A 25031-nucleotide genomic window follows, 5' to 3' on the forward strand; every position below is an offset into this window, starting at 1 on the left:
TTTCAGAACGAGTTTACATGGACTTCAATGGAGCACTTTCGTTTCATGTCCCGTTAGTCCACTGGAATTTGAAGAAACATGGCTGAAACGTGAATAATACTTTACCTGAAAGGGTGGTAGCATCCTGCTGGGCTTTCTCCAGGGTCCTCTGAGAACTCCTCAGCTCCTCACTGACCTCCTCCAGCCTCCTCTGCAGCTCCTGTTCACTCTCAGCATGACTGGCCTGATCGACATAGATAGTATTCTGTAATACCCTGAGCATGCTGTCACACTGCAGATAGTATTCTGTGATACCCTGAGCACGCTGTCACCGAAGTAAGTTATGGCATCCATCTTATGCCATTTAGCTGAAAATTTTATCCAAAGCAACTTAGTCACGCGTGAATACATTTTTACACATGGGTGGTCCCATTGGGAATTGAATCAACGACCCTTGGCGTTGCCGATCTGTACCGACTGGGCCTCTACTTATTATGGTCTCGCTACTGTATCTGCATGGCCTGCCTGATTATGGACGGAGGGTGCACACCTTACTCACCACCAGAGGGCAGCAGAGGATAAATACAATATCTCTACCACATTGTCCAGCAACAGAGTTAATAGGAACTATAAAAAAAACTGACGAGCAAAAGAGAGCGAGCGCAAAACAGACGGATAAGGATACAGGCATGGTGTAAAGGGTATGGAGTGTATAAGTTCACTGATAGGCCCTTTAATTACATAACATTCTGATGATAAACTTCCGGGCTGGTACAAGAAGAGATCATAGTCAAAATGATTAACATTCTGATGATAAACTTCAGGGCTGGTACAAGAAGAGATCAGAGTTAAAATGATTAAACATTAAGTATTGACCGTCAAGTAAAAGACTCCACACATTACGATAAACAGCATTCCACTAGGATGTAGCTAATGTACCCATGATAAACAGCATTCCATTAGGATGTAGCTAATGTACCCATGATAAACAGCATTCCATTAGGATGTAGCTAATGTACCCATGATAAACAGCATTCCACTAGGATGTAGCTAATGTACCCATGATAAACAGCATTCCATTAGGATGTAGCTAATGTACCCATGATAAACAGCATTCCATTAGGATGTAGCTAATGTACCCATGATAAACAGCATTCCACTAGGATGTAGCTAATGTACCCATGATAAACAGCATTCCACTAGGATGTAGCTAATGTACCCATGATAAACAGCATTCCACTAGGATGTAGCTAATGTACCCATGATAAACAGCATTCCATTAGGATGTAGCTAATGTACCCACGATAAACAGCATTCCACTAGGATGTAGCTAATGTACTAAACACAGCTGGGTTGGATGGATCCCACGATAAACAGCATTCCACTAGGATGTAGCTAATGTACCCATGATAAACAGCATTCCATTAGGATGTAGCTAATGTACCCACGATAAACAGCATTCCACTAGGATGTAGCTAATGTACCCATGATAAACAGCATTCCATTAGGATGTAGCTAATGTACCCATGATAAACAGCATTCCACTAGGATGTAGCTAATGTACCCATGATAAACAGCATTCCATTAGGATGTAGCTAATGTACCCATGATAAACAGCATTCCATTAGGATGTAGCTAATGTACCCACGATAAACAGCATTCCATTAGGATGTAGCTAATGTACTAAACACAGCTGGGTTGGATGGATCCCATGATAAACAGCATTCCATCAGGATGTAGCTAATGTACCCACGATAAACAGCAATCCACTTGGATGTAGCTAATGTACCCATGATAAACAGCATTCCACTAGGATGTAGCTAATGTACCCACGATAAACAGCATTCCACTAGGATGTAGCTAATGTATCCACGATAAACAGCATTCCATTAGGATGTAGCTAATGTACCCATGATAAACAGCATTCCACTAGGATGTAGCTAATGTACCCATGATAAACAGCATTCCATTAGGATGTAGCTAATGTACCCATGATAAACAGCATTCCACTAGGATGTAGCTAATGTACCCACGATAAACAGCATTCCACTAGGATGTAGCTAATGTACCCACGATAAACAGCATTCCACTAGGATGTAGCTAATGTACCCATGATAAACAGCATTCCACTAGGATGTAGCTAATGTACCCATGATAAACAGCATTCCATTAGGATGTAGCTAATGTACCCATGATAAACAGCATTCCATTAGGATGTAGCTAATGTACCCATGATAAACAGCATTCCACTAGGATGTAGCTAATGTACCCATGATAAACAGCATTCCATTAGGATGTAGCTAATGTACCCACGATAAACAGCATTCCACTAGGATGTAGCTAATGTACTAAACACAGCTGGGTTGGATGGATCCCATGATAAACAGCATTCCATTAGGATGTAGCTAATGTACCCATGATAAACAGCATTCCACTAGGATGTAGCTAATGTACCCATGATAAACAGCATTCCATTAGGATGTAGCTAATGTACCCACGATAAACAGCATTCCACTAGGATGTAGCTAATGTACTAAACACAGCTGGGTTGGATGGATCCCACGATAAACAGCATTCCACTAGGATGTAGCTAATGTACCCATGATAAACAGCATTCCATTAGGATGTAGCTAATGTACCCACGATAAACAGCATTCCACTAGGATGTAGCTAATGTACCCATGATAAACAGCATTCCATTAGGATGTAGCTAATGTACCCATGATAAACAGCATTCCACTAGGATGTAGCTAATGTACCCATGATAAACAGCATTCCATTAGGATGTAGCTAATGTACCCATGATAAACAGCATTCCATTAGGATGTAGCTAATGTACCCATGATAAACAGCATTCCACTAGGATGTAGCTAATGTACCCATGATAAACAGCATTCCACTAGGATGTAGCTAATGTACCCATGATAAACAGCATTCCACTAGGATGTAGCTAATGTACCCATGATAAACAGCATTCCATTAGGATGTAGCTAATGTACCCACGATAAACAGCATTCCACTAGGATGTAGCTAATGTACTAAACACAGCTGGGTTGGATGGATCCCACGATAAACAGCATTCCACTAGGATGTAGCTAATGTACCCATGATAAACAGCATTCCACTAGGATGTAGCTAATGTACCCATGATAAACAGCATTCCATTAGGATGTAGCTAATGTACCCACGATAAACAGCATTCCACTAGGATGTAGCTAATGTACTAAACACAGCTGGGTTGGATGGATCCCACGATAAACAGCATTCCACTAGGATGTAGCTAATGTACCCATGATAAACAGCATTCCATTAGGATGTAGCTAATGTACCCACGATAAACAGCATTCCACTAGGATGTAGCTAATGTACCCATGATAAACAGCATTCCATTAGGATGTAGCTAATGTACCCATGATAAACAGCATTCCACTAGGATGTAGCTAATGTACCCATGATAAACAGCATTCCATTAGGATGTAGCTAATGTACCCACGATAAACAGCATTCCATTAGGATGTAGCTAATGTACTAAACACAGCTGGGTTGGATGGATCCCATGATAAACAGCATTCCATCAGGATGTAGCTAATGTACCCACGATAAACAGCAATCCACTTGGATGTAGCTAATGTACCCATGATAAACAGCATTCCACTAGGATGTAGCTAATGTACCCACGATAAACAGCATTCCACTAGGATGTAGCTAATGTATCCACGATAAACAGCATTCCATTAGGATGTAGCTAATGTACCCATGATAAACAGCATTCCACTAGGATGTAGCTAATGTACCCATGATAAACAGCATTCCATTAGGATGTAGCTAATGTACCCATGATAAACAGCATTCCACTAGGATGTAGCTAATGTACCCACGATAAACAGCATTCCACTAGGATGTAGCTAATGTACCCACGATAAACAGCATTCCACTAGGATGTAGCTAATGTACCCATGATAAACAGCATTCCACTAGGATGTAGCTAATGTACCCATGATAAACAGCATTCCATTAGGATGTAGCTAATGTACCCATGATAAACAGCATTCCATTAGGATTTAGCTAATGTACCCATGATAAACAGCATTCCATTAGGATGTAGCTAATGTACCCACGATAAACAGCATTCCACTAGGATGTAGCTAATGTACTAAACACAGCTGGGTTGGATGGATCCCATGATAAACAGCATTCCATTAGGATGTAGCTAATGTACCCATGATAAACAGCATTCCACTAGGATGTAGCTAATGTACCCATGATAAACAGCATTCCATTAGGATGTAGCTAATGTACCCACGATAAACAGCATTCCACTAGGATGTAGCTAATGTACTAAACACAGCTGGGTTGGATGGATCCCACGATAAACAGCATTCCACTAGGATGTAGCTAATGTACCCATGATAAACAGCATTCCATTAGGATGTAGCTAATGTACCCACGATAAACAGCATTCCACTAGGATGTAGCTAATGTACCCATGATAAACAGCATTCCATTAGGATGTAGCTAATGTACCCATGATAAACAGCATTCCACTAGGATGTAGCTAATGTACCCATGATAAACAGCATTCCATTAGGATGTAGCTAATGTACCCATGATAAACAGCATTCCATTAGGATGTAGCTAATGTACCCACGATAAACAGCATTCCATTAGGATGTAGCTAATGTACTAAACACAGCTGGGTTGGATGGATCCCATGATAAACAGCATTCCATCAGGATGTAGCTAATGTACCCACGATAAACAGCATTCCACTAGGATGTAGCTAATGTACCCATGATAAACAGCATTCCACTAGGATGTAGCTAATGTACCCACGATAAACAGCATTCCACTAGGATGTAGCTAATGTATCCACGATAAACAGCATTCCATTAGGATGTAGCTAATGTACCCATGATAAACAGCATTCCACTAGGATGTAGCTAATGTACCCATGATAAACAGCATTCCATTAGGATGTAGCTAATGTACCCATGATAAACAGCATTCCATTAGGATGTAGCTAATGTACCCACGATAAACAGCATTCCACTAGGATGTAGCTAATGTACCCACGATAAACAGCATTCCACTAGGATGTAGCTAATGTACCCATGATAAACAGCATTCCACTAGGATGTAGCTAATGTACCCACGATAAACAGCATTCCACTAGGATGTAGCTAATGTACCCATGATAAACAGCATTCCACTAGGATGTAGCTAATGTACCCATGATAAACAGCATTCCACTAGGATGTAGCTAATGTACCCACGATAAACAGCATTCCACTAGGATGTAGCTAATGTACCCATGATAAACAGCATTCCATTAGGATGTAGCTAATGTACCCATGATAAACAGCATTCCACTAGGATGTAGCTAATGTACCCATGATAAACAGCATTCCATTAGGATGTAGCTAATGTACCCATGATAAACAGCATTCCATTAGGATGTAGCTAATGTACCCATGATAAACAGCATTCCACTAGGATGTAGCTAATGTACCCATGATAAACATCATTCCATTAGGACAGGGGAGGGCAAACCTTTTGGCTTCAGGGCCACATCGGGGGGCTGCAGACCAATTGTTAAAATCAATATGCGGGGGACTCCAGAATGGCGCAGCGGTCTACAGACCCAGGTTCGATCCCAGGCTGTGTCACAGCTGGCGCACAATTGGCCCAGCGTCATCCGGGTTAGGAGAGGGTTTGGCAGGACGGGATTTCCTTGTTCCATTGCGCACTAGCAACTCCTGTTGCTGGCCGAGGGCAGTGACACAGCCTGGGGTCGCCAGGTGCACAGTGTTTCCTCTGACACATTGTTGCGGCTGGTTTCCGGATTAAGCGGGCATTGTGTCAAGAAGCAGTGTGGCTTGGCTGGTTTCTGAGGACGCACAGCTCTCGACCTTCGCCTCTCCCGAGTCCATACTGGAGTTGCAGCGATGGGACAAGACTGTAACTACCAATTGGATACCACAAAATTGGGGAGAAAAAAATATATTAAAAAAAATGTATCGGGGGCCGGATTGAAGTGCCCAGCGGGCCGGATACAGCCCGTGGGCTGTACTTTGCTTCCCCTTGCATTAGGATGTAGCTTATGTACTTAACACAGCTGTGTGTGCTAGCGTTTTAAACTGCTGGTCAGCAGCCTTAATAATAAGGGAGTCAATTTCACGCGATATATATTGAATAAAAAAATGTAAGAATCGTGAACGTGAAATAATGGATGTTGAAAATCAAAAAACAAATAATTGAAAGCGTTATGTTTAAAATTATAAACTAAAATAAGACATCAAAAGATTGCGCCGAAGAACATGGCTGACTTCTTACATTCTCCCAAACAATTGTGCAATTTTTTTCGTTTTTTTGGGTAACTTATTATTATTATTATTATTATTCAACCTCTCCCTGACCGAGTCTAATACCTACATGTTTCAAACAGACTACCTTAGGCCCTGTATCCAAGAAAGCGTTGGTAACCTTCCTAAATGATTAGTGCCCCGTAGCACTCACATCGGTAGCCATGAAGTGCTTTGAAAGGCTGGTCATGGCTCACATCAACAGCATCCTCCCGGACAACATAGACCCACTCCAATTCGCATACCACCATAACAGATCCACAGATGATGCAATCTCAAATCGCACTCCACACTGCCCTTTCTCACCTGGACAAAAGGAACACCTGTGTGAGAATGATGTTCATTGACTACAGCTCAGCGTTCAACACCATGGTGCCCACGAAGCTCATCACTAAGCTAAGACCTCTGGGACTAAACACCTCCCCCTACTGGATCCTGGACTTCATGACGGGCCATGCCAGGTGGTAAGAATAGTCTGCCACGCTGATCCTTAACACAGGGGCCACTCAGGGGGGTGTACTTAGTCTCCTCCTGTATTCCCTGTTCACCCACGACTGCGTGGCCAAACGTGACTCCAACACCATCAATACGTTTGCTGACAACAAGTGGTAGGCCTGATCACCGACAATGATGAGACAGCCTATAGGGAGGTGGTCAGAGAACTGGCAGTGTGGTGCCAGGAGAACAACCTCTCCCTCAATGTGAGAAAGACAAAGGAGCTGATCGTAGACTACAGGAAAAGGTGGGTCGAACAGGCCCCCGTTAATGTCGACATTTGGCATGGGTCCCCAGATCCTCAAAAGGTTCTACAGCTGCACCAGAGAGCATCCTGACCGGTTGTATGGTATGGCAACTGCTCAGCCTCTGACCATAAGGCGCTACAGAGGGTAGTGCGTACGGCCCAGCACATCACTGGGGCCAAGCTTCCTGACATCCAGGACCTACAGTTGAAGTCAGACGTTTACATACACCTTAGCCAAATACATTTAAACTCAGTTTTTCACAATTCCTGACATTTAATCCTAGTAAAAAATCCCCTGTATTGGGTCAGTTAGGATCACCACTTTATTTTAAGAATGTGAAATGTCAGAATAATAGTAGAGAGAATGATTCATTTCAGCTTTTATTTCTTTCATCACATTTCCAGTGGGTCAGAAGTTTACATACACTCAATTAGTATTTGATAGCATTGCCTTTAAATTGTTTAACTTGGGTCAAACATTGCTGGTAGCCTTCCCAAGCTTCCCACAATAAGTTGGGTGAATTTTGGCCCGTTCCTCCTGACAGGATTGGCAGGGTAGCCTAGTGGTTAGAGCGTTGGACTAGAAAGGTTGCAAGTTCGAATCCCCGAGCTGACAAATCTGTCGTTCTGCCCCTGAAGAGGCAGTTAACCCACTGTTCCCAGGCCGTCATTGAAAATAAGAATTTGTTCTTAAATTACTTGCCTAGTAAAATAAAGGTAAAATAAAATAAAAAAAAATTGGTGTAACGGAGTCAGGTTTTATAGGCCTCCTTGCTTGCAACCGCTTTTTCAGTTCTGCCCACAAATGATATGATTGATATGATTGAGGTCAGGGCTTTGTGATGGCCACTCCAATACCTTGACTATGTTGTCCTTAAGCCATTTTGACACAACTTTGGAAGTATGCCAGTATTGTCCATTTGGATAACCTATTTGCAACCAAGCTTTGTCTTGAGATGTGGATATATTGAAGCAACAATGTTCCTGCCCTCATGATGCCATCTATTTTGTGAAGTGCACAAGTCCCTGCAGCAAAGCACCCCCACAATATGATGCGGCCATCCCCGTGCTTCACGGTTGGGGTGGTGTTCTTCGGCTTGCAAGCATCCCCCTTTTTCCTCCAAACATAATGGTCATTATAGCCAAATAGTTATATTTTTGTTTCATCAGACGACAGGACTTTTCTCCAAAAAGTATGATCTTTGTCCCCATGTGCAGTTGCAAACCATAGTCTGGCTTTTTTATGGCAGTTTTGGAGCAGTGGCTTCTTCCTTGCTGAGCAGCCTTTCAGTTTATGTCGATACAGGACTCGTTTTACTGTGGATATAGATACCTTTGTACCGGTTTCCTCCAGCATCTTCACAAGGTCCTTTGCTGTTGTTCTGGGATTGATTTGCACTTTTACCACCAAAGTACGTTCATCTCTAGGAGACAGAACGCATCTCCTTCCTGAGCGGTATGACGGCTGCATGGTCCCATGGTGTTTATACTTGCGTAATATTGTTTGTACAGATGAACGTGGTACCTTCAGGTGTTTGAAAATTGCTCCCAAGGATGAACCAGACTTTGAGGTCTACAATTTTTGTTCCTGAGGTCTTGGATGATTTCTTTTGATTTTCTCATGATGTCAAGCAGAGGCACTGAGTTTGAAGGTAAGCCTTGAAGTACATCCACAGGTACACCTCCAATTGACTCAAATTATGTAAATTAGCCTATCACGCACAGAACGAGCAGTATGGCTGGTGGCATTGTCATGCTGGAGGGTCGTGTCAGGATGAGCCTGCAGGAAGGGTACCACATGAGGGAGGAGGATGTCTTCCCTGAAACGCACAGCGTTGAGATTGAGCTATGACATTTTCTGGAATTTTCCAAGCTGTTTAACGGCACAGTCAACTTAGTGTATGTAAAACTTCTGACCATTGGAATTGTGATACAGTGAATTATAAATTAAATAATCTGTCTGTAAACAAATTGTTGGAAAAATGACTTGTGTCATGCAAAGTAGATGTCCTAACCGACTTGCCAAAAACTAAAGCTTGTTAACAAGAAGTTTGCAGAGTGGTTGAAAAACAAGTTTTAATGACCCCAAACCTAAGTGTATGTAAACTTCCGACTTCAACTGTTTATACTAGGCGGTGCCAGAGGAAAGCCCATAAAATTGTCAGAGACTCCAGTCACCCAAGTTAGACTGTTTTCTCTAATGCACGGCAAGCGGTACCGGAGCGCCAAGTCTAAGACCAAAGGTCTCAACAGCGTCGACCCCCCCCCCCCCCCCAAGCTATAAGACTGCTGAACAATAAAGAAAATCACCACGGGACCCCCCCCCCCCCCCTCCCTTTGTACACTGCGGCTACTCTTTATCTATGTACAGTCACTTCACCCCCACCTACATGTACAAATGACCTCAAAACCTGTACACCCCCACACTGACTCGGTACAGGTGCCCCCTGTACATAGCCTCGTTGTTGTGTTACTTTTTATTATAGCCTACTTGGTAAATATTTTTCTTATTTACCAAGTAGACTATAGAGGGGTTTAGAGGGAGGCGAAGACAATGAGTCTCCATTGGTCCGCTAGTTTAGGAGTGACGGTTTGGCTTAAGCCAATCAATGATTTGATGTGTCACTGGCCCTGACCCTTCTAACTACATAGGTAAACACATGAATTACCTGTTGTGGTAACTGGTTTGCCATGTGGCGCGCAATGGTGACGTCAGACCGTCTACTTAAGTAGGCTATATAAAAAATAAAAAAAACTGTCTATCATGTTCATTGATTGGGTTAAGACGAACCGTCACTCCAAAACTAGCGGACCAATGGAGACTCTTTGTCTACTCCTCCCTCTAAAGCCCGCCCTCCACGGAAAAATAAGGCCAAAACTCTCAATCAAAAGGACTGGTAGTGAAAGCTAAAGGTAATACATGCAGGCAAGAGCAAAATGTATTCAATAGGATTGTTTTTTGCATTCGTTTTCAAATGTTTTTTTTTTATAATTTGACGTCAGAGTTTTGCGCTCGCTTGAAAATTATTTGCTTAAAAAGACTTGGGGTTTTGCTTTTTGATGTCTTATTTTTTTGTTTACAATTCTCTACATCTTGCTTTCAATCGTTTGGTTTTTGATTTCAACAGCCATTATTTCACCCGTCCTCAAAAATATGTTTAGATTCTCAACTATATTTTTTTATGCTCACGATTATTTTTTTTATTTTGAATTCAATACATATGGTGTGAAATTGACCCCATGTAGTAACCGTAGTAGTAGCAGTAACCATAGTAGATTCCATATAGCAGACTGTATACTGTACATCAGACTTAGTTAGACTAGATGGCGGCCATTTTACAGACAGCATATGCAGAATGAAGTACTGCCTTGCTTGGGCACGTAGCACACATTCCATCTGGTGCGGAGAGAGAAAAGCATTCCCTTACAGCCAGCAGCCAGCCCCATTATTGTGTGGTTGCATTCCAGTCCAACACACAGCTCTGTGATTACAAACCCATCTGAGATCCAGCCCCCATCACTGGCACTTTACAGGGGTGAAGGGGACCAATAGATATGGGTTTAGAGGGAGGAACCAGCCAATAGATAAGGGTTTAGAGGGAGGAACCAGCCAATAGATATGGGTTTAGAGGGAGGAACCAGCCAGTAGATAAGGGTTAAGAGACAGATACCTTTGATGACAATATGATGATAAAATGAGAGTGTGTGTGGGGGGGGGCAGCCAGTAGGTAAGACCAGGCAAGGCTATCAGCAAACTGGCAGCCTCCAGCCCACTCTCCAGATGTAGTCATCATTCTGACCGTGTGTGTGTGTGTGTGTGTGTGTGTGTGTGTGTGTGTGTGTGTGTGTGTGTGTGTGTGTGTGTGTGTGTGCGCGCGCTCCAGTCTTACCTGTAGGGAAGACAATTGTTTCTCTACAGAAGACACCTTAGCCTCCAGTCCAGTCCTGATGACCTCATCAGTCTGAAGGCTCACACTCTTCTCCCCCAGCTCCTTGGTCAGTTTGGCACAATCCTGTCTCAGCTTGGCCAGCTCTGCATTCTGTCTGAGGAGAGACATTTACATTTTGAGTCCTCTAGCAGATGCTCTTATCCAGATCAACTTACAGTTAAATGTATTCATCTAAAATATATCTAGAGGAAACAACCACACAGCTGTAGCAAGTACATTTTCCCTCAACGTAGTTATCACCAAAATCAATGATATTAGGAAAAGACAAGTGCGGGTATTGTTTTGTTTTTCACGCCGTGGGCTTCGCAGTAGAACAACCTCACGCCGCAGTAGAACAACCTCACGCCGCAGTAGAACAACCTCACGCCGCAGTAGAACAACCTCACGGCGCAGTAGAACAACCTCACGGCGCAGTAGAACAACCTCACGGCGCAGTAGAACAACCTCACGGCGCAGTAATCCTAGACCATAATGTATTTGATCTGCAGTTCCATTTGCACTCTCAAAACAACAGATTATGGTTTATTCTCAAAATGTTTTCTTCTTAGTGGAAAATACTAAAACGTTTAGGGGCTGGGACAAAGAACAGGAGGAGCCACCTATTTGCTGCCTGGCTGATGGCCTAGTTCAGGGGTTAGGGTTCAGGGGTTAGGGTAGAAGCAGAGACCTACTTGCTCTCTGCCTGGCTTGTGGCCTGGTTCAGGGCGTCTCTGAGAATAGAGTTCTCCTGCTGCAGACGAGCCAGCTGAGCCGTGGGACCAGACTCCAACTGCTCCTGAAGACTGAGGACCTGAGAGGGGATTTAACAATTTGACTTAGTTTTTGAATGCTCTGGCAATCTTAGCATAATTCATTTAAATGCAATAAAGCACATTTAATTCAATTGAGAGAAAGGCAAAGGCCGACAGGGACAGAGGCCGAACAGGGACAGAGGCCGAACAGGGACAGAGGCCGACAGGGACAGAGGCCGACAGGGACAGAGGCCGACAGGGACAGACTGTCTTGGTAGGAGGCCTGTATTCTACTATTCTCATGTACATTAGTACCTTGGCGTTGAGTTTCTGTGTCTGGGCTACGTGGTCCTGGTAGGAGGCCTGCATACGAGCCTGGAGGGCGATCATCTCCTGCTCCCTGGATGAGAGCTGGGAACTCAGCCTGGTCTCCACACTGGCCACCTTGGACTTCTCAGCAGAGAGTTCCTATAGCGAGCAGAGAGCGACACACACACCACACCATCAGACAGCTCCTAGAGACAGGGAGCTCCTAGAGCGACCTAGAGAAAGACCGAGGTAAACAATGGTCCAACACATTCATGTATGTAACACTATTGTATGTGGTTAATAAGTGGTCTTTGAGAGATATTCTCAACGTGTGTTTTACATTTGTGTACGTCTGTTACCCTGCTGAGTTCTCAGAATCTGTTCTTGGCTATTGTGGTGTCCTCTTGCTCAGTGTGTGTGTGTGTGTGTGTGTGTGTGTGTGTCGGTGTCGGTGTGTGTGTGTTACCCTGCTGAGTTCCCGGAGTCTGTTTTTGGCTGCAGAGGCATCCTCCTGCTGAGTAGCGAGTTGTTTCTGATTCTCCTCCAACTGTTTCTTCATCACAGCCACTGGGTCGCCCTTCTGAGTAGCCTGATTACCACACACACACCATAAACATCAGCATCTGTAGTGTGTCTGAGTCTGACCCCCCCCATGCATTTAAACAGTATTTTAGTCATTTAGCAGACGCTCTTATCCAGAGCGACTAACAGGAACAACTAGGGTTAAATGCCTTGCTCAAGGGTACAGACAGATTTTTAATCTAGTCAGCTCATGGATTCGAACCAGCAACCTTTCGGTTATTGTCCCAACGCTCTTAACTGTTAGGCTACCTGCCGCCGACAATGTGGGTCTGTCACCACCACTCACAGTGGTTTGTCCCGTCCCAAGCCACCCTCGCTCCAACCCCTTCGAATTACGTCTCCGAGTCCCAATCGGATTGTACCATGTGCCCTGACGAATTCCCTACCCGCCACGCCAAGCCTGACATTATTCAACCCCCCCCCCCCCCTTCAACCCCACAGTGGTATCTCCCATCCCATTCTGGGTAATATAATCACCCCTCAGTGGTATCTCCCACCCCACCCAAGGTCCTACCACGTGCCAGGTGTCTTGTCTGATGCCAGCCTTGTCAGAGAGGATCTCTAGGAGGCGCTGGGCCTCTCCCTGACTGAAGACCATACTGCTAACAGTAGAGACCAGGGCCTTGTAGGGCAGGAACAGGGGGGAATCCAAACCAGAGTCCAACACTACAGAGCAAGAGAGCGCAAAAGAGAGAAGGGGGGGGGGGGGGGGGGGGGGGGAGCGAGAAAAAGAGGGAGAAAGAGAAAAAAGGGGACAAATGTTCTTACAAGTCAGCTGCTATAGCTAAGGAGAGGGAAACATGATCACATACCATTACACCAATGAAAACACACAGTACGTCATCAAACAACGAAGACAGACCTGACATAAAACACATCATTCCCCATTTCCCTCCTGGGAAAAGGTCTCACCAAGGTGTCCCTGGTAAGGTGAGGGGTGAAAGGTCATGTGGAATAATCCTACTGTCTTCGATAGGTCTGCCTTCGTTAAGAGTTTGGGTTCTCACACTGCCGGCAGACTAGAGCTGGGTTAGTAAAAGGTGAGGGACCTTCCTGCAGGCTAAGTAACAGGTGAGGGAACTTCCTGCAGACTAAGTAACAGGTGACGGAACTTCCTGCACTGCCTGCAGGCTAAGTAACAGGGGAGAGAACTTCCTGCAGGCTAAGTAACAGGGGAGGGAACTTCCTGCACTTCCTGCAGATTAAGTAACAGGGGAGGGAACTTCATGCACTGCCTGCAGACTAAGTAACAGGGGAGGGAACTTCCTGCAGACTAAGTAACAGGGGAGGGAACTTCATGCACTTCCTGCAGGATAGATCTGCGTTAGGCAGTAGGCACAATTACTGTATAATCTTGTAATGACAATTATGGATGAAGATCATCATTAAAATAAATTAACTGTCATAACTGTTTATAAAAAAGAAAGGAGCTGACTGAAGACGAGTCGGCCGTGCATTCAAGCAGTTGACCTGTTTCCGGGGTAACATGGACTCTTTACAACGTGATGAAACTGACTTTGTTGCTCCTTGCTGACACATGCAAGGTGTTGCAGCAAACAAGTCTTTGGTTACCTAGGCAATGCCTCCCTCCCGGCAACAGCACCGTATCCACTCAAGGATTATAAGTGTGACCTCTGCCATTTGTCTCATCAATAACCGTCATCCATAATTCCATTGCCTTCACAGCACTAGTGGGCAGCCCTAGGTATTTTATTCAGTTTGACTGATATTTTACAGAACTAAGTTGTCTCTGTGGAATGTTAAAGATAAAAGTCAGATGACTCAGATGCTACACTACAGGACTGTTTTGCTAGCACAGATTGGAATATGTTCCGGGAATCATCCAATGGCATTGAGGAACACACCACCTCATTAATGAAGCCGATGACTAAGTGCATCGATGACGTCGTCCCAACAGTGACTGTACGTACATATCCCAACCAGAAGCCATGGATTACAGTTAACATCCGCATCGAGCTAAAGACTAGAGATGCCGCTTTCAAGGAGCAGGAGACTAATTCGGACACTTCTAAGAAATCCTGCTATGCCCTCCGACGAACGATCAAACAAGCAAAGCATCAATACAGGATTAAGATTGAATCCTACTACACCGGCTCTGACGCTCATCGGATGTGACAGGGCTTGAAAACTATTACGGACTACAAAGGGAAACCCAGACGCAAGCTGCCCAGTGACGCGAGCCTACCAGACGAGCTAAATGCCTTTTATGCTCACTTCGAGGCAAGCAACACTGAAGCATGCATGAGCGCACCAGCTGTTCTGGATGGCTGTGTGATAACGCTCTTGGTAGCTGATGTGAACAAAACATTTAAAAAACAGGTCAACATTCAAAGCCGCTGGGCATGACAGATTACCAGGACGTGTACTCAAAGCATGCGCGGACCAACTGTCAAGTGTCTTCACTGACATTTTCAACCTCTTCCTGATCGAGTCCGTAATACCTACATGTGCCCAAGGAAGCGAAGGTAACCTGCCTAAATGATTACCACCCCATGGCACTCACGTCGGTAGCCATGAAGTGCTTGGAAAGGCTGGTCAGGGCTCACATCAACAGCATCCCGGACAACCTAGACCCACTCCAATTCGCATACCGCCCCAACAGATGACACAATCTCAATCGCACTGCTACCGCACGGCAAGCGGTACTGGAGCACCAAGTCTAGGACCAAAAGGCTCCTCAACAGCTTCTACCCCCAAGCCATAAGACTGCTGACCAATTCATAAAAATCTCTACCGGACAATTTACATTGACCCTCCCCCCTCTTGTACACTGCTGCTACTCACTGTATGTGTGTTACCTATGCATAGTCACTTCGCCCCCACCTACATGTACAGATTACCTCAACTAGCCTGTACCTGTACCCACTGCCTCGGTACCAGTGCCCCCTGTATATAGCCTCGTTATTGTTTTCTTATTGTGTTACTTTTTATTATTACTTTCTATTTTAGCCAACTTGGTAAATATTATCTTCTTCTTGAACTGCACTGTTAAGGGCTTGTTAGTCAGCATTTCACTGTAAAGTCTACACTTGCTGTATTCGGCGCGTGTGGCAAATAAAGTTTGATTTGATCTGAAGGCTGTTTGTAAACTCCCAAACTCCCATGGCAGGGGTGGGAACTGGGCAGCTGTACCCCAGGCTGAGTGGTCGTTGAGGTAGAGTGGCACCGGACAGAGACAGCCCTCTGGAAACCAGAGAAACAGCCTACTATCTGGGTTACTGAGAGGCTGTGTCAACTGACAACGGGGCCAGTGCTGTGCACAAGGGCGCACACACACACATGCCTCAGACAGTTTGTCATCGTTGCAGTAGTGGCACATTTACAGAGGAGTTACCCCAGTGCTTTAGCCAAAAGGCTCAGACCTTTCTGTTTCCATCTACATGGGCCGGCACCAGTGTCTCACTGGGCCATGGCTCCAGCGGACCAGAGGGGTATACTACAAAACAGGATCAATGAGTTAGCCAGCTAACTTTGATAAAGCCAGAAATAAACTGTTGATTTTCAGTTTCATTAAGAAATCTAAACTTAGATGTGTGTTTTTTTGGTTGTTCAGTCAATTAGACCACGCCCATTTCAAGCTTATATATTTCTACAAAAATAAAATGTTATTTCAGAATATTTAGAGAAATTATCTAGCTAACGCATTGCTCCTGCTTTGTTCTATAACCCTCTGCTTTTACATAGCAATGCCTAACAGAATTGTAACTTCTCACAAAGTAACCGCCTTGAATGACAGAGTTGATTCTGCTCGTCACAAGTCATTCGTGTCACCCTCCTGATGGAAAGACAATCCTGCCAGAGCTGACGTTAACATAAAACACTGATGACACCCTGGTGTGGGGGTAAGTCTAGAAGGAAAAGCCCCATGGGAGGAGTACTACAGTAGTGCTTGTGTTATAGCTAAAGTAGTTCCTGCCTAGACGACCATGTTCATCCGTTGAAACAAAGAGATATTTTGTAACATCCTGGCTAGCAGTTACCTCAATCCCGGTGTCCATCTGACTGACTGTCCATATGTCTGTCTCTCACACATGACCCAAAGAAGGAAGAATGGTATCTTGAAATGTACAACTTACAGACCTGAACAGACCATACTATTTATTTAAATTTTTTGGTATTTAACCCTTATTTTACCAGGTAAGTTGACTGAGAACACATTCATTTACAGCAACGACCTGGGGAATAGTTACAGGGGAGAGGAGGGGGATGAATGAGCCAATTGTAAATTGGGGATGATTAGGTGGTCATGATGGTATGAGGGCCAGCTTGGGAACATAGCCAGGACACCGGAATTAACACCCCTACTCTTACGATAAGTGCCATGGGATCGTTTAGTGACCAACGAGTCAGGACACCCGTTTAACATCCAATCCGAAAGACATTTGCAACTTTCTCATTTCCAGACTAAACTATAAAAAATGTAAAAATGTTTTATTTACTATACATGAAGACTTTAAACAATTAGACTGCTCGAACCACCCAGTTTATAATCCAGGATAAACACTAACAATTTAGAGTAAATAAATAATATTTCATTTCCAATCCATTCCAAAAATTAAAAAAATATTTATCTTAATCCAATAGCCTACGAGTTAGAAATGGAACCTACACATGCTGTATTATCAACAGTTGTGCTGCTCTAGTTATCGGACATAATAACTAGGATGTAAAATGATTGAAAAAAGGCAAACTTCCTTACCAGACTCAGTCTTCTTCTTGGAGGACGTCTTCTTCTTGGAAAGGTCATGTGCCTTGGTCTCCTGAGCCTTGGCTGCAGTCCTCTGGGAGCCCACCGGGGGCACTGCCATCACAGGGACCTCCTTGGTGACAGCCTCCAAGACTGGGGCAGGCTTGGAGGGGGCGATGGGGGCTGCTGCGGCAGGGGCGGGCTTGGAGGGGGCCATGGGGGCTGGGGTGGGCTTGGAGGGGGCCATGGGGGCTGGGGCAGGAGCAGCCAGGGCTGGCTCAACCTTAGCCATCATCTTCTTCTCTTTCTTCTTCTTTGGAGCAGGGGAGGCCTCTACAGCGGGGGGAGCTGGAGCAGGGGTTGGTTCGGGAGCAGGGGTAGAGGTAGGTTCAGGGGCAGGTTTGGGAGCAAGGGTTGATTCGGGAGCAGGGGTAGGCTTAGGGGCAGGTTTGGGAGCAGGGGCAGAAACTGGTTCTGGGGCTAGTTCAGGCTCGGCCACTGTGATATCCTCTAGGTCTAATTCTGGAAGCTTCCCATTGGGCTTGTGTTCCTTCTTACCCCGGTTCTTCTTCTCAGACGCCTTAATGATAATAAGAATAGATTTAATTTAGAACATGTTTTATACAAATCACAATGTCAAACACAGATGTTCATACCGTCATACAGTTTCTGTAGCATACTGGGGTAGAAGGTATTACCGAAAGTACACACAAGATGCGCTACTTTAAAAAAATAAAAAATAAGTAGATCTTCATACAGCAGGGGGTTGAATGTCTCTGCTATAACCAAGAAGATTGATCTTGACATCTAGCCACCTTAGCTAGCAAAGTTAGCAAAACAAATACACAGCTGGAGTCCTGAGCTGAAGATCATTAATTTGACACATCATTAACTTTTAGTTTTATAAGCAGTGGAGTAGCATGAACCCCGGCAGCCACAAGGAGGTGCTATTGACACAATTGAGCGGTTGGACTTCAGATCAGTGATCAACAGTAATGAGTCATTTACATTGGAGCTGCCGAACTTGCTTCTACATTATTTTTATTTTTTGGAAATATGTCCCGGTAGTAACAGCAGTAAATAAAAATAGACGCTCAGCGAAACTCAATATTTGGGGAGTAAAAAAAACCCAACATATTTTGACATTAACACTTGCAGAGCCGTCTAGTGGGAGTTTGAATTTGGCGCTTCCTGGGTGTTAGAGCAGGCATGTCATACTCCTCGTCGACGTCTCTAACACACAGATACTGGGGCAACACACACAGAGCTAGAGTAACATTTAGGTAGAGGTTCATTTGAGCTCATCTTACCTTCTCCTTCTTCTTGTCCTTCTTGGTCAGCTGTCCCAGCGGCGCCGTCTTACCCTGCTCTCTGCGCTGCTTGGCCAAGGCCTCCTCATAGGAAGTCTCCTTCACGGAGAAGGAGACAACGTAACAGTTCACATTTAGACATTATCACCCCAACAACGTGGCTCAGTTGGTAGAGAATGATGCTTGCAATGTTGTGGGTTCGATTCCCGTTGGGACCACCCATAAAAATAAATTATGCATGCATGAATAAGTCACTTTGGATAAAGCGTAGGCTAAAATGGCATACATTATTACATTAACAACAACAGTTAGGCTACCTTCATGGAGAAGGTGGAGACCAGAACGATACCGAGGGCTGAGATGACCATGAAGCCTCCAAATACCATGATGCCTAGCGTCTGAGGGTCATATAGATCCATGATGACCACTATGACAGGTTAGCTGTCCTGTTGGATGGATGGAGGAGAAAAACATAATTGTATTTAACCTTTATTTAACCAGTGGCCTTGGTGGTTAGTGTGTCCACCCTGAGATTGGAATGTTGGGGGGGGGTTCAATCTCTGGTCGAGTTATACCAAAGACTCTAAAAAGAAATGTTTGCAAATCTATTACAAATATAAAACAGAAATACCTTATGTAAATAAGTATTCAGACCCTTTGCTACGAGACTCGAAATTGAGCTCAGGTGGAGCATCACGCTGTGTTTTTCAGTGGACTGGGAGACTAGTCAGGATTGAGGGAAAGAGGAACAGAGCAAAGTACAGAGAGATCCTTGATGAAAACCTGCTCCAGAGCGCTCAGGACCTCAGACTGGGGTGAAGGTTCACCTTCCAACAGGACAACAACCCTAAGCACACAGCCAAGACAACTCAGGAGTGGCTTCGGAACGAGTCTCAATGTCCTTGAGTGGCCCAGCCAGAGTGCGGACGAACCCGATCAAACATCTCTGGAGTGACCTGAAAATAGCTGTGCAGCGACGTTCCCCATCAAACTTGACAAAGCTTGAGAAGAGAAGAATGTTATAAACACCCCAAATACAGGTGTGCCAAGCTTGTAGAGTAACACCCAAGACTCAAGGCTGTAATCACTGCCAAAGGTGCTTAAACAAAGTACTGAGTAAAGGGTCTGAATACCAACAAATCAGCCAGGCTAGACAATCTGGTACAGGTACAACCCCAAATACGTAAGCACGAGCACCATCATAGATATCATCCCAACCAACTTGCCCTCCAAATACACCTCTGCTGTCTTCAACCAAGATCTCAGCGATCACTGCCTCATTGCCTGCATCCGTAACGGGTCTGCGGTCAAACGACCACCTCTCATCACTGTCAAACGCTCCTTAAAACACTTCAGCGAGAAGGCCTTTCTAATCGACCTGGCCCGGGTATCCTGGAAGGATATTGACCTCATCCCGTCAGTAGAGGATGCCTGGTTATTCTTTAAAAGTGCTTTCCTCACCATCTTAAATAGGCATGCCCCATTACATTTTTTTTTTTAACCAGGAACAGATATAGCCCTTGGTTCACTCCAGACCTGTCTGCCCTTGAACAGCAAAAACAAAAAACATCCTGTGGCGTTCTGCATTAGCATCAAATAACCCCTGTGATATGCAACTTTTCAGGGAAGTTGGGAACCAATACACATAAGCAGTTAGGAAAGCTAAGGCTAACATTTTCAAACAGAAATTTGCATCCTGTAACACAAACTCAAAAAAGTTATTGGACACTGAAAAGTCCATGGAGAATAAGAACACCTCCTCCCAGCTGCCCACTGCACCGGGGCTAAGAAACACTGTCACCACCGATAAATCCATGATATTTGAGAAAAATGCTTATTGTAATTCTAAGGCTGGCCATGCTTTCCACCTGGCTACCCCTACCCCGGTCAACTGTCCTGCACCCCCCCACAGCAACTCACCCAAGCCTCCCCCATTTCTCCTGCACCCAAAACCAAATAGCTAATGTTCTGAAAGAGCTGCAAAATCTGGACCCCTACAAAATCAGCCAGGCTAGACAATCTGGACCCTCTTTCTAAAATGATCTGCCGCAATTGTTGCAACCCCTATTACTAGCCTGTTCAACCTCTCTTTCGTATCATCTGAGATTCCCATAGATTGGAAAGCTGCCGCGGTCATCCCCCTCGTCAAAGGGGGAGACACTCTAGACCCAAACTGTTACAGACCAATATCCATCCTACCCTGCTCTTAAACGCTAGTAAAACTAAATGCATGCTTTTCAACCGATCGCTGCCCGCACCTGCCCGCCTGTCCAGCATCACTACTCCGGGCGGTCTGACTTAGAATATGTGGACAACTACAAATACCTAGGTGTCTGGTTAGATTGTAAACTCTCCTTCCAGACTCACATTAAGCATCTCCAATCCAAAATTAAATCTAGAACCGGCTTCCTATTTCGCAACAAAGCCTCCTTCACTCACGCTGCCAAACCCAATATACCCTCGTAAAACTGACCATCCTACTGATCCTCGACTTCGGCGATGGCATTTCCAAAATAACCAACCCTTTACTCAGCAAATTGGATGCAGTCTATCACAGTGCCAACCATTTTGTCACCTTACCACCCGCCCTGGCTTCATATTCGTCGCCAAACCCACTGGCAACAGGTCATCTATAAGTCTCAGCTAGGTAAAGCCCCGCCTGATCTCAGCTCACTGGTCACCATAGCAGCACCCACCCGTAGCACGCGATCCAGCAGGTATATTTCACTGGTCATCCCCAAAGCCAATTCCTCCTTTGCCCTCATTTCCTTCCAGTTCTCTGCTGCCAATGACTGGAGCTGTCAGAGCAGCTCACTGCACCTGTACATAGCCCATCTGTAAATAGCGCATCCAACTACCTCATCCCCCATACCGTTACTTTTCCCCCTACTCTGCACCCCAGTATCTCTACTTGCACATTCATCTTCTGCACATTTATCACTCCAGTGTTTAATTGCTAAATTGTAATTATTTCACCATTATGGCCTATTTATTGCCTTACCTCCCTTATCTTACCTCATTTTCACTCACTGTATATACATATTACTATGTTTGTCTAGTCCATGTGTAACTCTGTTGTTGTTTGTGTCGCACTGCTTTGCTTCATCTTGACCAGGTCGCAGTTGTAAATGAGAACTTGTTCTTAACTGGCCTACCTGGTTAAATAAAAGGTGAAATAAATGTAATTTTTTTTTTTAAAATGTGATCCATTCTTTAATTATTTTTTTTAATACATTTGCTAAAATTTCTAAAAACCTGTTTTTGCTTTGTCATTATGGGGTATTGTGTAGATTGATTAAATTTGTTTTTTTTACCCATCATACATTTTAGAATAAGGCTGTAACGCAACAAAATGTGGAAAAAGTCAATGGGTCTGAATACTTTCCGAATTTAATAAGGAGACTGGTAGCAGCAGTTGTAGCATGAATGTATGTCTGTGTGGATGTCTGTGTGGGTGAATGTATGTGTGTGTGGGTGAGTGCTAAGGTGCAGAGAATCAGAGCAGGTGGTCAGTCCAGTTCAAGTGTTCAGCAGTCTTGATGGCTTGTGTCAAGCCACAGTCTGTGGTCTGCCCGTCAGGAAGTACAGGATCCAGTGTCAGAGGGTGTTGTCCAGACTTAGGGCTCTGAGCTTGGTGTCTAGCGTAGAGGGAACAATAGTGTTGAATGCTAAACTGTAGTCAATGAACAGCATTCTCACATAGGTGTTCCTTGTGTGAATAGCGATTGAAATGGCATATTCAGTGGATCTGTTAGAGCGGTAGGCAAATTGAATTGGGTCCAGTGTGCCTAGGATACTGGCCTTGATGTGGGCCATGACCAACTCCATGATGACGGAGGTGAGCGCGATGGGGTGATTGTCAATCCCCACCTTAAAGCAGGTAGGGGCTACAGCTTAAGACAGGGACAGGTTGAAGATGTTCAATAAGACGCCCGCCAGTTGGTCAGCAAACACTGAGGACACGGCCAGGGATGCCATCTTGGCTGGCAGCTTTGTGAGTTTTCACTAAAGAGTATTCCTAATGTCAACCTCGAAGAGCGAAAGCACCTGGTCGTCCGGAACAGCGAGAGTCCTCCTGGATGGCTCGGTATTGTCTGCCCCCAAAGCGAGCATAGCATGTGTTCAGCTCATCTGGGAGGGAGGCGTCGGTGGGCACTGCACAGCTAGATTTGCCTTTGTAGTCTGTAGTCTTTGCTACAAGTCTGAGTTGTCAAACATTAATTCAAGTTGAGTCTGGTCTTTTTGCATCCCTAATGGATTTGCGGAGTTCGTACCTGCTTGCCTTGTGTGCGTCCCACGCCACCAAGTCATCAGGGTTCATATTTGTACCGATATCTCCATTGCTGCTCGTAGGCGGGGAGTATGACCAGAGGGATGTGATCTGATTGACTAAAGTGGGGGAAGGCTTTGTATGTGTCACAGATGTTTGTGATTCCGGGTGAGAATCCTCTCATCATGAATCAGTCTTCATTGTCACGGGTGACTTTAACAAAGCCCATCTAAAACAAATTTTCCCAAAATATCACCAATGTGTATCCTGCCCCACAAGAGAATCCTGCCCCACCTCTTGTGGGGCAGGATACAGATAGGTGATATTTTGGGAACATTTGTTTTAGATGGGCTTGGTTAAAGTCAACCGTGACCAAAAAAAAGTCTGATTCCGGGTGAGAGGATTCTTGCTGTCTAAATTGGTGTTTGCTTATGGCGGTATGTACACAGCTGTGATAACACGTGTGAATTCCCTCTGCATATAGTGGGGTGGGATTCCCTCTGCATATAGTGGGGTGGGTATTTTAGCATTAAAAAAAATGCCAGGTCAGGTGAACAGGATCTTGCAATGGTTTTCATCTTCGGTACACAAGGAATTGTTAAATGTTGGAAACATTAACAACTCTTATCAGAAACCGACGTTGGATCCACTTGGAATATGGAGAAGCCGTCTGATTGAATAGCAAGAGTCAAAATGTATCGTCCCAGTATCTGGGATTCCCTACATACGGAGGGCTACATGTCAATGACAAGTTATTACAGACAGCAAAATGATGAATTAACTAAACCCAGCTTGGCAAATTAAATGGATGAAGTATGCTTGAACGTTCTTTATCAACCAAGCTTAACATAGCGTTACTGCTCAATGTTTTTATAGGCTTAAGTTTCTGCTTGGTGGAATTAACCAGTTGACAAATTACCCAAGGGGGAAGAGTGAGTCAAGTTAAGAGCCTCTCCATTTGGAATAGGAAGCAAGGTTACAGACAAAGCAAACAGTGTGGTCCTCTAACTTGCACGTCATCCTTCAAAAACAGGCATGTATAAAGGAAAGGCAACAAAGCTTTTTGGTGCCACCTACTTCTGAAGAAAAGTATTTCCTGCAGACAGTGCTTGACTTTGAGCAGACGCTCACCAGAGCGGATTACCAGCGCCATAAAAAATGTTTTACTGCTTGAGCTTCTGTTCCTTTTATAAAATATACTGTATGTTCAAAAGCATTGTGGAGCTCCTGCACTTAAATATAAACAGTACCGGAACCCAAAATGGGTACCGGAACCTATTTCAGTCCACGTCAAGCACTGCATGCAGAGAAAAATGCAAACCTCACGCCTTGATCACACCGATAGAGATTATTACGCAAAATATTACGCAGCATCATCTGGATGTGTGTGTGCAACAAAAGTTCAACATTCACCTTCTGCTGCCATTTCTGTCAAGCCGTATACGAATACGGTTTAACGCATAAATTCGACAAATCCAACGTACGCACGACACAGAACGCACTGCAACACAATGCTGCGAGGTACACACAGCATTTCATTTGAAATGAATGTACTTCTAGTGTACCAAAATGCAATGACGCTGTCGGTGTGAACAAAGCGTCAGTCGTTACGGAAAACAAATACATACCTCCACATTCCTTTCCATCCTTCCTACTCTCTCTGCCATTAGGATACTCCATCGGAAACGCTTCCATTCCCTACAGTCCATTTAATATCGCCTATGCAAATAACCATATTCACTAACAAGTGCTTGGCATAATGTCAACACCCCAGCGCTCCGCCCAGGTCTGTCTGGACATTCCAACGGGGTTCTCTCCCTCCCTGGACCGAGCACCGACTGAGGGGGGGCTGGTTACCCCCCCACCCTCTGACTCCCAGCTCAACAAAAAAAAACATGACGCGGCATTATATCGTGAGAAATACTTCTCAACTATTATGCATTCAGCAAGTATTTTAAAATTGTCGTCGTGAAATTCTGTGACCTAATTTCTCAATCTTTTGACATAGCATGAGAAATGGAAAAGAAGAAGTGTCATCATTGTGGAAATCGCAAATAAAGTTTGCTATTTAAAAAAAAAAAGAAACTA

General features: G+C 44.5%; 1 protein-coding gene across 5 annotated transcripts in view; it reads right to left on the reverse strand.

The window, feature by feature from the left end:
* Positions 1-25031, reverse strand: part of LOC110499553 (ribosome-binding protein 1) — a 41844-nt gene that overhangs the window by 16270 nt on the left and 543 nt on the right. For 4 of the 5 annotated variants that reach the window (XM_036956342.1, XM_036956340.1, XM_036956338.1 and 1 more), the window contains exons 2-10: positions 18991-19119; positions 18674-18772; positions 17376-17943; positions 13170-13321; positions 12540-12662; positions 12080-12232; positions 11705-11823; positions 10974-11127; positions 106-223 (exon numbers count right to left, since the gene is read on the reverse strand). In XM_036956342.1, the coding sequence (XP_036812237.1) occupies positions 106-223; positions 10974-11127; positions 11705-11823; positions 12080-12232; positions 12540-12662; positions 13170-13321; positions 17376-17943; positions 18674-18772; positions 18991-19092 (1588 nt within the window). In that variant the 5' untranslated portion in view covers positions 19093-19119. Of the gene's footprint in view, positions 1-105; positions 224-10973; positions 11128-11704; positions 11824-12079; positions 12233-12539; positions 12663-13169; positions 13322-17375; positions 17944-18673; positions 18773-18990; positions 19120-24571; positions 24774-25031 lie in introns of those variants that run through there. The other variant, XM_036956339.1, reaches the window with a different exon arrangement.

The sequence above is a fragment of the Oncorhynchus mykiss genome, chromosome 20, assembly GCF_013265735.2.
Source record: "Oncorhynchus mykiss isolate Arlee chromosome 20, USDA_OmykA_1.1, whole genome shotgun sequence".
NCBI lineage: Eukaryota > Metazoa > Chordata > Actinopteri > Salmoniformes > Salmonidae > Oncorhynchus > Oncorhynchus mykiss.